The sequence below is a fragment of the Elgaria multicarinata genome, chromosome 7 (assembly GCF_023053635.1).
Source record: "Elgaria multicarinata webbii isolate HBS135686 ecotype San Diego chromosome 7, rElgMul1.1.pri, whole genome shotgun sequence".
Taxonomy (NCBI): Eukaryota; Metazoa; Chordata; class Lepidosauria; order Squamata; family Anguidae; genus Elgaria; species Elgaria multicarinata.
In genome coordinates this window covers 85929624-85944670 of record NC_086177.1, presented here as the reverse complement: position 1 = coordinate 85944670, position 15047 = coordinate 85929624, and the positions used below count along the sequence as shown (strand labels likewise).

The 15047-nt window shown below is 41.5% G+C and overlaps 1 protein-coding gene across 2 annotated transcripts in view; it reads right to left on the bottom strand.

The window, feature by feature from the left end:
* Nucleotides 1–6183: 6183 nt before the first annotated feature.
* SDC2 (syndecan 2) overlaps nucleotides 6184–15047 on the bottom strand; it is an 84103-nt gene continuing 75239 nt past the window's right edge. Inside the window, exons 3-5 of one of the 2 annotated variants that reach the window (XM_063130971.1) lie at nucleotides 14584–14729; nucleotides 7984–8125; nucleotides 6184–6765 (exon numbers count right to left, since the gene is read on the bottom strand). In XM_063130971.1, the coding sequence (XP_062987041.1) occupies nucleotides 6602–6765; nucleotides 7984–8125; nucleotides 14584–14729 (452 nt within the window). In that variant the 3' untranslated portion in view covers nucleotides 6184–6601. The remainder of the gene's footprint in view (nucleotides 6766–7983; nucleotides 8126–14583; nucleotides 14730–15047) is intronic. The other variant, XM_063130972.1, reaches the window with a different exon arrangement.

Here is a 15047-nt window from a genome sequence, read left to right as displayed (position 1 = left end):
TAATGTTTTATTTGTTAAAAAAAATGATAAAACAATCTATTCATACAACAGATTTGTTTCTCCAATTCGTGTACTATTCTTGTAACTGCATTCCCAAGAAAACCTTTTTGTAAAAAAGAGAAGTGCCTAATGGAAATACATACCAGCACAGATTTTGTGCACCTGATACTACATTTGAATGTTCCTACTGCAATGAAGCTGTTTGGTTTTGATATATCATTACACTATGTGCCTTTTTGTTGTTTACAAGGCTACTCTTCTGGAATCTGATGTCATGGAGATCCTGTCACAGGACTCATTGTAAGAACAATTCTATCTTGTGGAAAATAAATATGTGTTGTGCAATGGCTTTATTCATTTGCCACATCCAGGAAATGATTTCCAGATTTTTTTTCCTGGGGTAAGACCATATTGCAAATACATCCTTCTCTTATCCTTCAGATAACCCAGTCCCAAGCCTTTTGGGGCTTCATAGGTTAAGCTCAGCACTTTAAATTGGACCTGGAAATGGACTGGGAGCCAGAATTGGTAAAACTGGTCTCTCAGCAGAACCAGTGGGGTGGACCCTGGTTGCCATCTCTCCTCTGCTGCAGCCAGATGGAATGTTCCTTCACCTGAGCGCATGGCTCCGGAACATGAATTTGGAGGGGATTACCCCTTCCCAATTCTTGGCATTTCTTTCATGCCACACCATTGCCCTTAATTAACAACTGTGGAACAGTCCTGGGCCTCATTCTGGGTCCAGTCCAACAGTATTATAATAAGCATTTTTTAGTACCTTATATCCTGCAGTGACTCTCAAATTTTGTGCTGGAGCACACTAATATTCCTCAGGAAGGGTTGAAGTGTGCCTCTAAAAAGCCACCATATTGGATGCATCCACCACTCTGTGCTCCTGGGAGCAGCACAGGCCTGTGTAGTGCTGACATACCCCCTCTCTGCCAATGCATCCAGAGGGAAGGAGGAAAGAGGGCACAGGAGTTCTTCAGTGCTGCTGAAAGAGATGCGGTGGAATATCGTTATTTTGCAGAGAGCACAGTCCCTTCCTTGAGCCCTGACTAACTGGGTGGTAAGGGCAGGATGCCAGGAGGCAATGTTAACCGAACAATCTCTCAATTATAAGGAGGATGAGTGCAGAGTGAAATGTGTCTCCAATTTTTAGTTCAGGAAAACTCCCCTACTATGTCTCACAAATCAAACATCTGGAAAACATGGATATAATGTCAATTACAACTGAGTTGTAGAGCTGAAGCAAATCCTAATAATATGTACACAAGCTGATGAACATTACCTATTTTAATGAATTTTATTTCATCAAGCTGCCCACTGTAGAGGTGCTGTACAGGTCGAAAGACTATGCAGTAAAATTCTGTTGTAATAACTGCAATGGTTGAAGTCTAGAAAATTATCTGTCTCTGTAGCATGTGTAAGAATAAATGTAGCACACAGGTCAACTTAAATTTTCCATTACAGTGCCCAATAAATGCACAGAGGTTTGCTGAAGAGAACAAGACTCATCCATTATATTTGTAGAAAGCTGTAATTAATGTAATTGGGATGTTACAGGGTAACTTTGATTCCTTAAAGCTGTGATCAAATTTATGTGTTTTACTGTTCAATATTGCTATGGCATCTCCCATGAATAATAGTCCCCTGTTCCAGGTTCAGTCGTTAAATGTCTAGATAACAATTGCTCTTCTCACTCCTACTCACTTGCGCACAATAGAAGGAGTGATATGAACAATATTTCTTTGGCAGGTTACTTAGATTTGACAGGTATATTTGTCTAACACCATCCCTATGGTTTTAATAATTCACATGCAATCTGATGCTTATGGGTGGAAAAGGCTATTTGTTCTGAAAAGTAAGATTCTGTAAGTAAGATACTGATCTCTTCACTGGAAAGTCTTGCTAAGCATTTTTGCCAAGATTATGATCCAGATTAGCAACTCCATTTGTACAGGTTCAGAAGGAACGGCTACCACCTCCTAAGAATACAATATACTAGAGGTATATTCATGTTTATGGCACCAACGCAGCTCAGCCATATTGGATCACTCACTAGCCTTTGATTGAATTCTGGGTATTTTTTAATACTTAAATTAGTAGTGGATTTGCTCTGGGAGCTAAGGAAAAAGCTTAAAGTGAGGCCAATGCCAAGGGCTGCAAAGAACTCCTCAGAAGTTTGCAGGTTAACTGTGGCCTTGGTTACTTATCCTTTCACCATAGAAAGGATTTTTTATTTTTTCCTATGGCTTATTTTAAATGCCTTAACCAATAAAATGAAAATAAATTGGATTTACTTTAAATTTTCTGTATTTTATCAGCACAATTCGAAAGTGTCTCCTAGCAAGCACATATAAGGTTGGATCCGGAGAAGAATGACAGGAGCCCTGGTCATGTAAGAAGAGGTCATGCAAGAAGAACACAATTTCTTTAGAACAGTGGTGCAGACTTGACTGCCAACTTTGGCTCTTTGGGCTCCCCAGACAGTAACACCCCCTTTCCCCATCCACTGATCATTTCTGCGCAATCCCCCCTCCCCACATCCTAAAAGGCTGGAATGCTCTCCTAAGGCTTAGTTGCTGGCAGTAAGAGATTTAGAGTGTCTTCAGATGAGCATTTTATCACATGCTCATGACTGGCCACTCACGGATCTTCGTGGGTCAGTTTGACAATGCAGTGATCCTTCTGTAGTTTTTTCTGACACAAAATATGGCCTAGAAAATCTGTTTCTTTTTGGCTCTGACAATAACTGGCACTATTTCTTGCCTTGTGCAGGAGAGGTTGCACCATAAAAACGCCTACTGAATGGGCCACGTGGTTACTACTTGCTTCCTTTTTCTTCCCCATGTGAAGAAAGAGGAAGCTGCTTCTCCCTATTATGGGACGGAAGCAGAAGGCAAAGTGACAGTAGGGAAACACGATTTCCCCCCGTCTGAAAATGCTCTTAAGCTAAAATGTGCTGATCCGCTTAGTCCCACCTCTTTTTGCCTTCAGCCCTGATTCACCATGGGAATGTGGCCCATGAAAGCTCCTCTAAAATGGAATTCGGCCCTTGAGCTGAAAAAGGTTCTGTCTTCTAAGCAAGTGTGCATTGGCAAAAGGACATTTTTGTATCATCTGAAGTTTAAAATTCAAAACAGAAGTTTGCTTATTAGTTGGGCCTTTTCCAACTTGGCGCTCTCCAGAGATTTTGAACTTCAGTTCCCATCAGCCACAGCCAATGTGCCTAATAATTTGAATGCTGGGAGTTGTAGTCCAAAACATCTGGAGGGTACCAGGTTGGAGAAAAATTATTTCGATGCTGACCATGTGGGAGAATGAAGGAATTGGCATTGATTCCGTTTAGTATTCCGTTTAACTAAATTTAATGGCTCCACCTTCTAAGAAATCTACTATTCTGTAAACAATCTGGAATTATGTAGACTTGACATCAGATTATACAAATGAAATTCTATGTTTGGGCACCATAGACTTTACTTTGACATTTTAAACCCATGGTGGCCTTTGCAGCAGTAGCAGCAAAAGCGTTTTGCCAGAATTTTATTTCTTGGTGCAGTTGTTCCAAGCAGCTGTTATTTTGTAAGCTCAACTGCACTATATATTAAGCAATTAAGAAATACTTCCTGGACCATTTAAAAATTGCTCAGCTTGTGCCAAATGAAAAGAAGTGTGCTAAGTATTTCTGTCAACTTTCAAGTAACTTAGCGTTGTATAGTAGAACATTTGCCATTTAACCTTTTCCAAGCAACCAAGTGGGAGTTCTTAGCTGGATCAAATGATGAAAACTTTTAATACAAACATTTTCTGTACCGTCTTCCCCAAACCAGCAGCATCCAGATTGGTTGGGCTACAACTCCCATTATTCCCATCACAACTCACTTAAGTCCTGTTGATTTCAATGGGTCTATTCTGAGTATGACTAAGGTTGTCATCCTGTGCATGTTTAGACAACAACAACAAAAAAGTCCTAAAACCTCCAGCATGGGATTGTGGTCTAAATCTGGATTCAGCCCCTTGAAAAGAAAAGTTAAATATTACTCTACATCGGTCTTTGAATGAAGGGGATCACAACCCAGCAGGTAAGGACATTTGTTTAATGTGTAATTGTGAAGAGACAAATCACTTTAATCTCACAAGTACTTTGGTTCTTCATTTGCCCAGTTTATTATAGTCTCTTCTTCACTGGACCTCCACCCTGTCATGTCCTCCCTTCTACTAATAAACCTTAACCTTTGACAAAGTCCTCTTTTCTTGCCACCATAACTAGATATTCTCCCATCCTCAAGAGTCAGCCTTGGCTTTGTCATCCACTTCGACATGAACTTAAAAACACTTGTTTTTACATTTAAGGCTCCACCTGTACACACCCCATCAATCCATCCACCCTTACTAGTTCTCTTTTAAAATTCCTCTTTATGTTGGTACTCAGTCTCTCAGCTCTAGGACATAAACTATGCAACAATGTTATAACACACATCCATCCATCACACTTGGGCCTTGGGCCATGGAATAACTGTGTACCTCACTGTCAGTTCTACTTGCTTCTGCCTCTACCTTCATGTGAATCAGCTCTCTCCTCTTCATTTAAAACCCATTTATTCCACCAAACTGTTTTGAAGCGGGGGGGATCACCATTACCTCCCACAGTTCTATGCTCTCTACTACTGGTTTATCTTACCTTCACTGAGATCTACCATGCCCCTTTTCATGTCCTTACATAGACTGTACAGGGGCAGGAAACCTGTTTACGGTTATTTCAACACTATGCTTGCTGTTGTCATAATGCTACATGTTCAACAGCAATCACATGTCTTAGTTGCCACTTCTAGTTGCCACTTCTCCAATGCAAGCCTAGTTGCCACTTCTCCAATGCAAAGAAGAAGTAATTGCACAAGGGAAAGGGAGATATTTTGTAGGAAAGAAGTGATGGCCAAGTGGAGGGGTGTTGAACCTATCTACTGTCTGCCCGCCCACAACCGAATTTACAGACCCATCTTTGCAACAATGAAATAGTCAAATACCCCACCTTCTGCTCTCTCCCACCACCCTTTTCTTTGGAGAAATGGTGGCCAGGATTCTACAATATGTGATGGCCATTGAATATATGATCCTAGCCACATTATAGCAATTCTGAATCCTCATCACAAAGATGTTATTGTTATTCTGTCACTTCTCAACAAGCAATTTTACAACTCCATGTCACTAGTTTCAAGGGCGGAGTATGGGTGGGAAAAAAGAACATGGAGAATTGAAACTTTATATTCATCTGAATTTGAGTAATACAGAACTGGCATAGATTAATTAGTATTTAAGGCTTCTCCAGTGTTAAAAAGATGTAACAATCGTAGGCACATTTAAATTTTAACGAGGCAATACTGCGATTTCTGTTGTGAAACTCTTGTTAGCAACCTCTTGGAGCCTTTGTTTCCAACAAATCCCTTAATTGTGTAATAGGTGCATTTTGTGACATTATGCATAAGATTTTGATTATGTAAAAGAAAACAATAAATTCCACAATAAAGTTTTTCAGTATTAGGCCACATGATTTATTCAGTAGTGTTTATGTTCCCAAATTACAATTTATGTCTATCCATGTAAGACTACAAAAGTTACCATTAGAATTGTCTGTGCTTATAAAATACCAACATTTTCTCTTTTTTACTCTTATATACTCATTAACACCAGTCTGCAACAAGTTACATAGAATCATAGGCACTTCAAAGGCTTTAAAAGACGTTTACAACTTAAATGCATTTTTTTAAGAACAAAAAAAAAAAGATTCTTTTTGAATTCCTACTCGTACCTTCAAATTGCAAGAAATTAACAAACAGTGGCCATAGAAATTTGCAGCAACTTCTTGAAATACTGTTAAGTCTTTGGGTTTGTGTAGGCTTGTCAGTAGCTTACTAGAAAATCTCCCATAAAGAAGATTTGTTTCGTAAGGGTGCGAATACATAGTTTGCAGTAATAGTCCAATTTTACACATTAATTTGCTGCTGTAAGTTTCAATGAGGCTACAGGAACATTGAGAAACAAAGCAAGGTGTAAAATGGATTTTCTGACAGTAAAATTCATACAAAGTGGAGGTTAAAGTTTACATAGCTGAAAAAATACATTTACACGAAGAGTTACCATTATCTGAGTTATCCGAAGACAAATTGCACCATGACAACTACAAAAAGGCTTCTTATTTTATTTTTGGAAACAGATAAATTAATGAAATAAAAACTAACTTGTAAGATCAGACATGCTGACAAAAATTAAACAACTTTCATTGAACCATAGGATAAAACAATCATTTTCATTTATGCATAAAGTTTTAAAATGATTCAGTGAACATCAATGGCTATATAAAATAATATTTTGCCACTGTTATTCACAGAACACTGCAAAATGTTAAGATTTTACTTTACATTTTCTTAAAAGGAATACATGAAAAGTTTTAAATACAATGGGATTTTTTTTATCATAAAGGTGCCATAAAGGCTCTTTAATGAAAAAAAAGGTTCTTCATTATTCTATGCAAAAAAAAAAAAAAAAAGCTTTATTTAAAAAGTTCAGTGATCTCTTAAACAGAGACACTAATTTAAGAGTTTTATGCATAAAACTCTTTAGTAGGTGCCTTCTGGTAGGCAGCACTGGATGGTTTACGTTCCCCGAGGTCATAGCTGCCTTCATCCTTCTTCCTCATGCGATATACCAAGAGCAAGATAAGGAAGATTGCGAAGAGAAAGCCAATAACTCCACCAGCGATAACAGCTGTAAAAGAAAGAGAACAGAAGTTTCACCACAAACACCAAGGAATGGGCATAGCCTCCAATTTGTTCCACTTAAGGGGAAAAAATAAACCATTCACTGGTTTCTAATGGCTCAATGTAACGAGTGTACTGTTTATAGCAATATTTATTTTAGTTTTAAAATGTAAATCCAGCTTATAGCAAACTAGCTGTTCTTCATAGAATCATAGAATAGTAGAGTTGGAAGGGGCCTCTAAGGCCATCGAGTCCAACCCCTGCTCAGTGTCTGAAATCCCAGACAGCCTTGTCAGTCAGTGTAAACCAGACTTCCCCAACATGGTAATCCAGATGCACTGGATTACAACTACCAGCAAATCTTGTTGGCTGGGGGATGATGGGAATTGTAGTCTAATACTTCCAGAGGGTAGCAGAGCAGATAGGAGAAGCTCTGATCGTAAAACTAGCCAATTTAAAGTAAAACGACAACAAAGTGTTCTGAAAGGGAGTTTATAATTTGTTCTTTAAGGCTTGATAGCCCATTCCTAAATAGCTTTACTTGGAAGTTAAGACCTAGTGAGTTCAAAAGGATTTACTTTGGTATGTAGAATTGCAGGCTCAGGGTCAAACTAAACATGATATTAAATTTGTCATTAAATCCCATCTTTAGGATTCTATTCCTCTTGGTAGCCACCCCACATGGGTGAAAATCATTTCATTTTCTTTCATAGTATTTCTCAGGGAGAAGAATGTTGTGGTGTTAATATTATCAAGATGTAAGGAAAGGACAGTCACAAATTGGCTGTGTTCAATGGTGCAGTAAAAACTGGACAGTTGTTTATCTAGGGGCTACACCCATAAAGCAAGATAATAATCAACCAAGGTGTGGTTTAGGAACAGCGTTGAGGTGATCCACCCTCTCCTCCTCCCTTAGTCCTCCTGCTAGTATCCCATCAGCCATTGCTGCTGAAAATCTATCTTGCTGGCTGGACTAGAGCGGCAGCCACTGCTTTGACTGCTCTTGCCGTGCGACTCTGTGGATGATGAAATAACCAACGGTAGAGGGAGTTTGTTCAATACCATTTGAGGGGGAAGGCACCTCATATTCAAAAGCAATGGACTGCATATATACAGACATGTCAATATCTGGATTCAGAGTGAAAGCACGAGGTTCAAAATGGAACCAGTAGTGTCCTTTCTAGCTTCTTATGAAGCTATGGAACTCTTGAGTATTGGTACTCACCTGCCAATACTTCTGTTCTCTGAAAAAGGTTTTCTGAGTGCTTTTGAGTGAATACATCAGCATCTTCACCTGGTTCATTCTTATTATTTCTGTTTTCAGCATCAGGCTTGAGTATCTTCTTTTTATCAATCTCTTCAGGTGACTGTAGCACAAGGAATGGAAGAACAATGGCACCAAGTTAATTCAGACAACCAACCAACCCCAGGAGGTATTAACATCAAATATTAATGCTCTCACTTTAAAATTCTATAGCATCATTTCAGAATTTCCTACCAGTTTGACATCTGTTATCACAAGTTCTTTGGGAACACCTGAGAATCTCTCTCAAAATAGCTTTTATAATTGAATTGTGTTATAGAGATTAGCTCACCCTTATGAAAAAAAAGTAAAATTGTCCTAATTTGTTGTTGCATAGTGCAATGAACATATACCTAAATGACTTTATCCTGAAAGTTATTTTAGTTTAAATTCTCCTTAACCGTGAGGCTGTTCACACAACATGCTAACCCACAACGTGTGTTGTTTTGAACCCTGGGTTATTTGTTGAACCCTGGGTTATCGTGTTGTCTGAATGCAGCCAGAGTGGCTTTTTAACCATGAAGTGTAGCTTATTTTCTCTAACAAGCCACCTTGAAACCCTAGGTTTTGTTGTTGAGTTGTTCAGGGTGGTTAGCAAGCCTCACCTGCATGGTTAATAAGCCACCCTGGCTGTATTCAGACAACATGATAATCCATACTGTGGAAAATGGGCTGCATTTGGACAACACACTAACCCACAGTTCAACAAACAACCCACAGTTCAAAGCAAGCATATTGTGTGAACAGCCCCTGTGTGACATACATCTGACCATAGATCAGTGGTAGAGCATATACTTTGAATGAAAAAGATCCCAGGTTCAATTCCTGCCCTCTCCAGACAGGGCAGGGAACTGTCTGAAATCCCAGAGAGCCTTGTCAGTCAGTGTAAGCCAGACTTCCCCAACATGGTGCCCTCCAGATGCACTGGATTACAACTACCAGCAAGTCATGCTGGCTGGGGGATAATGGGAGTTGTAGTCTAATACTTCCAGAGGGTAACAGAGCAGATAGAGGAAAGCTGGTGCAGACAGGAATTGAGTTAAATGGACCCATGGTCTGACTGAATAGAAGACCACTTGCTAGAATTTGAAGACAGGGAGTCAAGTCCTCAGGTAATGCCCCAAAACCTGAAGTACTGACCCCCTGTTCCCCACCGCCCCCACAATATTGAGTAAACTCTGAAAAATGTAGCATATCAATGGCCCTAATATTATTTGAAGGAAAAGTTCCTTTTGATATTCTGCTTGTTGGCTATGTAACACATTTCATAGCTGCAGAATTCATAAAGAGGAGCAATAAGCCGATTCCAAAAGGGTTTATGGGCTGATTAGTGGGGACAGTCGCCTGCTCCAGCTCACTTCACAATGACTCTGGGTGGGCGGAAAGAGGCTGTTCCATATGCATGAAGTCAACTAGTCCTATCCCTTTTTGGTCACAAGCCAAAAGTGTGGTTTTCACATGCCCGGCCTCTGGACATCTCTCATGATGCAACTCGGAATAATGCAAGTTTGTGTCAAAGTTGCCTAAATCCTCCAGAGGAAAAACGCAAACTCAATGGCGATAGTAGTGCTTCAGCCCTTCCCTACCTTCTGCTTTTCTTCTCCGTTTTCCCCCACCCACCCAAAGGTGATATTCTGTGTTTGCTACTCAAGTGGGGAAAAGAGGAGTTATTTAGTTATTTATGTTTTAAAGGTTATGCTGCCTTTCGAGGCAAAGCCAATTTCCCGTGACAAAAAGGGGTAGGACAGACTGATTTAACTTCATGTATTAACTTCAGTAGCATGCTGTGATGAGTTTGCACGGCACTTTGAAGATAAAGTTGCTCAGATTCGTCATGAATTGGACACCACACTTCATGCAGCTCCACTAGTAGAGGCGTTCAGAGCGCCGTCCGGTTCAGCTTTATTGGATGAGTTTCAGTTAGTGAGGCCCAAGGATGTGGACAAGGTGCTTGGCCAAGTCCGGTCGACCACCTGTGTGCTTGCCCCTTGCCCCTCGTGGCTCATTACATCAAATAAGGAGGGGATCGCCGGCTGGGTCCAGGAGGTTGTAAATGCCTCCTTGAAAGAGGGAGTGGTGCTGGCCTCTTTAAAAGAGGCGGTAATTAGACCACTCCTGAAGAAGCCAAACCTGGACCCGGAGGATGTTAACAACTACAGGCCGGTGGCTAATATCCCTTTCCTGGGCAAGGTGCTTGAGCGGGTGGTTGCAGGACAACTCCAGGCACTCTTGAATGAAACGGATTATCTAGATCCATTTCAATCGGGTTTCAGGCCTGGTTTTGGAACGGAAACTGCCTTGGTCGCCCTGTGGGATGACCTCTGTCGGGAGAGAGACAGGGGGAGTGCGACCCTGTTGGTTCTCCTGGACCTTTCAGCGGCCTTCGATACCATCGACCATGGTATCCTTCTGGATAGGTTGTCTGAGCTGGGAGTTGGAGGTACTGCGTTGCAGTGGTTCCGCTCCTACTTGGATGGCTGATTCCAGAAGGTGGTGCTGGGGGATTATTGCTCTGTGCCATGGCTCCTAAGCCATGGGGTTCCACAGGGCTCTATTTTATCCCCTATGCTGTTTAACATATACATGAAGCCGCTGGGGGAGGTTATCCGGAGATGTGGACTGAGGTGTCATCAATATGCGGATGATACCCAGCTCTACCTTTCCTTTTCATCAAACCCAGGTGAGGCAGTGACTGTTCTGAACCAGTGCCTGGGCACGGTAATGGACTGGATGAGGGCTAACAAACTGAGACTCAATCCAGACAACACGGAGGTACTGTTAGCGGGTGGTTCATCTGTCCGGCGAGGTGATGTTTGCCCTGTCCTGGACGGGGTTGCACTCTCCCTAAAGGATCGGGTCCATAGTTTGGGGGTGTTCTTGGATCCAGAACTGTCACTTGAGGCACAGGTGAACTCAGTGGCAAAGAGCACCTTTTATCAGCTTAGGTTGATATACCAACTACGCCCTTATCTGGACAGAGATAGCCTAGCTACAGTTATCCATGCTCTGATAACCTCTCGCTTGGATTACTGCAATGCGTTATACGTGAGGCTGCCTTTGAAAACGGTCCGGAAGCTTCAGCCGGTACAAAATAGGGCAGCCTGTTTACTAACAGGGACTAGCTGGCGAGATCACATTATGCCAGTCCTTTTCCAGCTTCATTGGCTGCCAGTCCAGGTCGGGGCCCAATTCAAAGTGCTGGTATTGACATTTAAAGCCCTAAACAGTTTGGGGCCAGGTTATTTGAAGGAACGCCTCCTCCCATATGTACCTGCCCGGACCTTAAGATCATCTACAGGAGCCCTTCTCCGTGAGCCCCTGCCAAAGGAAATGAGGCAGGTGGCTACTAGGAGGAGGGCTTTCTCCGCTGTGGCACCCCAGTTGTGGAATGAGCTCCCCAGAGAGGTCCGCCTGGCGCCTACACTGTACTGCTTTCGTCGCCAGCTGAAGACCTTTTTATTCTCTCAGTATTTTAACACTTAATTTTAACTTAAATTTAAATTTTATTGTTCTAACTCTGTATTTTAATCTTATATCAATTTCTGCTGCGTGGTTTTATCCTGGTTGTGCTTTTTATACTGTATTTTGTAATTGTGCTTTTAACCTGTTGGTTGTTTTATTGTGGTTTTAATTTTTGTGAACCGCCCAGAGAGCTCCGGCTATTGGGCGGTATAAAAATGTAATAAATAAATAAATAAATAAATATGTAAAAGCACCCCCCCCCATTTGGGGGGGCATGGGCAAGGCTTGAAAGTCGTTTCTAAGATATTATAAAACAATAAAAATAGAATTAACTAAAAGAGCAGTATGTTGTTGTTTAAAACAACATTTAAACAATAGCAATAATAAAAAAATATGATTTATAAAATAAATATTGGTGTATTTAAGCCCCTTTTTAAACAGGGGGAAAGCTAAGCATACTTTCTCTGGTAGGGTATTCCATAAGAGTGGGGTCACTCCAGAAAAGGCACTCTGTCCATGGCCAATCTTAGGGCCAGGGCAGGTTCATACAAGTGCAGGTGATCCTTCAAATAACCAGGTCTCAAGCCATTTAAGGCTTTAACATTGACCACCAGAAATGCCCTGGGTACAGAAATGCACTGCCAACCAGCACAGCTGGAAGAAATTGGTGTCATATGCTCTGATCGCCCAACCCCTCCAAGCAAGTAGGTTCTCCAGCAGTTGAAGCTTCCGAACTTTCTTTAAAGATAGCCCCACATAAAGTGTGTTACATTAGATGAAAAGCAAGGCATGAATGACAGTAGCAAAGTCTTCTTTCTATATATAGGCACTCAGCTCCCTTTCATAGCACTGAGAGTTAGAGCTCTGACTCAACTGTATATTGATGACATTTTAGCTTAAACCTCCATATAACTCTCCCAGTGCCTTCATGTAGATGTTGAAAACCACAGGAACTACTCAGAACCCTTAGCCACCCCAAAGGCCAATGGCCATGGGGCAGAATAGGAGTCCCCTAGCATCACCTTCTAGTTACATCCATACAGAAAGGGCCAGAGCTATTTTAACACTATACCCAACACACCTACACCAGCTAGGTGATCCAGAAGGTTATGGCTGATCATATTGAAGGCTGCTGAGGGGTCCAGGACAATTAACAGGACTGCGCCCCCCTGCCCCCCAGTCCATTACCTGGTCTAAGTCATCCTTCAGGATGACCAAAGCTGTTTCTGTTCCCAAACGAGGCTGGAAGCCAGATTGGAACAGATCCAAATAATGATCCAAGATCACCTGGAGTTGAAAAGCTGCCACCTTTTTCAGTATCTCCCCCCAAAATGCTATATTAGATACGGTGGAATAATTATCCAGAATCAAGGCATCCACATTTGTTGTTTTTAAAAGCGTTTAACCAATGCCTCCTTAATGGCAGTGGGAACCACACACCCCATCAGAGAGGCATTAATCACCTCTGAAGTCCAGATGGTGGGCTTATTCCGGTGGAATTTAATAGCCAGGAGTGGCATGGATCCAAAGAACAGGTGGTAAATCTCAAACCTCCAAGTAACTTGTCCACATCAGCAGGCTGCACAAAAGCAGAAACCTATCCAAAACAACATGACTACACAGAACCCTGGATAGCATTAATCTCCAACTGTGTCAAAATGATGACATTCAAGTCAGGACAAATGTGAGAAATTGTCTGCAAAATGTACTCCAAATTGGTTGCAGCGAACCTCTGAGGGTTCCATCTGATCCCCTGATCCTACAGAGAACAGGCTTTTCACCACTCAAAAAAACTTTGCTGACATATGCGCAGATGCAACGATGACAGAGAAGAGTTCTTTTCTGGCTTCTCTGGCACAGAGCAAGGCCTAAATGGGTTACGGTTTGCCCGGGGTCATCCCATGAAGCTGATTGGTGGGAGATTCAGGACAGATAAAAGGATGGACTTCTTCACACAGCACATAGTTAAACGATGGAATTCACTACCACAAGACATAGTGATGTCCACCAATTTGGATGGCTTTAAAAGGGGATTGGACCAATTCCTGGAGGATAAAGCTATCAATGACCACTAATCCTGTTGGCTGTATGCTACTTCCAGTATCAGGAGCAGTATGGTGGGGGCATGGATGGGAGGATGCTGTGGCACTCATGTCCTCCTTATGGGTTTCTTGTAGGCAGCTGGTTGGCTACTGAATGAACAGATTGCTGAACTAGACGGACTCTGGTCTGATCCAGCACAGTTCTTCTTATGCTCTCATGGTTTCTCACTCCTGTTCAATTGCGTTCATCACAAGCCTTTTTTTCTTTTGCTGCCTTTGCTCTGGTTGTGGACCTAGCTGTTTCATAGCCAAGAGCACTAAGATGTCAATACGGCTTTACAACTGAGTCAAAGATGTTTGGGAGCAACTGTATCAGGTTAAAGAGGAAAAACAATGGGTGGAGGAAGGTTACGCATCCTTCTCTTGCCCACTGCTTTGCCCTGAGACTGCTTTGCCCAAAGTTCCCCAACGCCACTTTGGACAGTGGCCACAAAGACAAAGTTGGGAATCCTAGATTGCTTACCAAATTTGTAGCACCACCCTTTTGCCTGGAAGTATGTTGAACTAACTGGGAGCTAAAACATTTTGGTGTGTAGCAGGTTAAGGATTTTTGACTAGCAAAATGTGGAGACCCTATCCAAACTAATGCAGAATTCCTGTTTTTAAATGGGTAATGAACTGATACTGCTTCCCTTTAGCTTTGCTTCTACCAGTTGAGTTTTCAGGGACAGACATGTAAAGAACGGGAACTGACCTTATATCTGTGGGCACCTACTAAGAAAGTACTGTTTGATACATTCCTCATATAGGTGCACGCTAGTTTCAAAACAGAAGAGAAAAGCTTTACATTTCTTTTAATAGACTGCTATAATATCGGAGAGAGTAGTCTTTATGCTTAATCCACAGCTTTGCAGTAAATCTAGTAAATCCTCTTAAAGCATATACCAAATGGCATCTAAGGTTATATTATAATACTGCAATTTGAAACAACCAAACAACAGCCATCTCCCCCACACACCTTTGTTTGTGTAGGTACCTTGGTCTGTGTTTTCAGTGTAGTTCTCTCAGGCCTGGTAGCATCACTAGTTGGCGGCATTTTTGGAAGCATTCTAGATGTTGTTACTATCACTGTGTTATCTTCTTCCTCCTCCTCCTCGTCAGCCCCTAAAGTATGTGGAAAATATTAATTGAAAAGCATTTGTATGCATTTGTCCCCCCTATTTCATTTTTAAGATTTCTGTACTGCTCTTACGGCTGCTTGCAATAAAGACCTAAGAAACCATCAACATCACTGTAAAAATAAATGAAAATTGAATGTCAAAATAGAAACACCAATGTTTAATATTTTTGTTTTTAGCGTGCCCTTTCCTCCAAGAAGCTCGGAGATGGTGTATATGGTTCTCTCCCCCTACTCCCATTTTACCCTCAGAGCAACTCTGTGAAATTGATTAGGATGAAATAGAGTTACAGATCCAAGGTCTC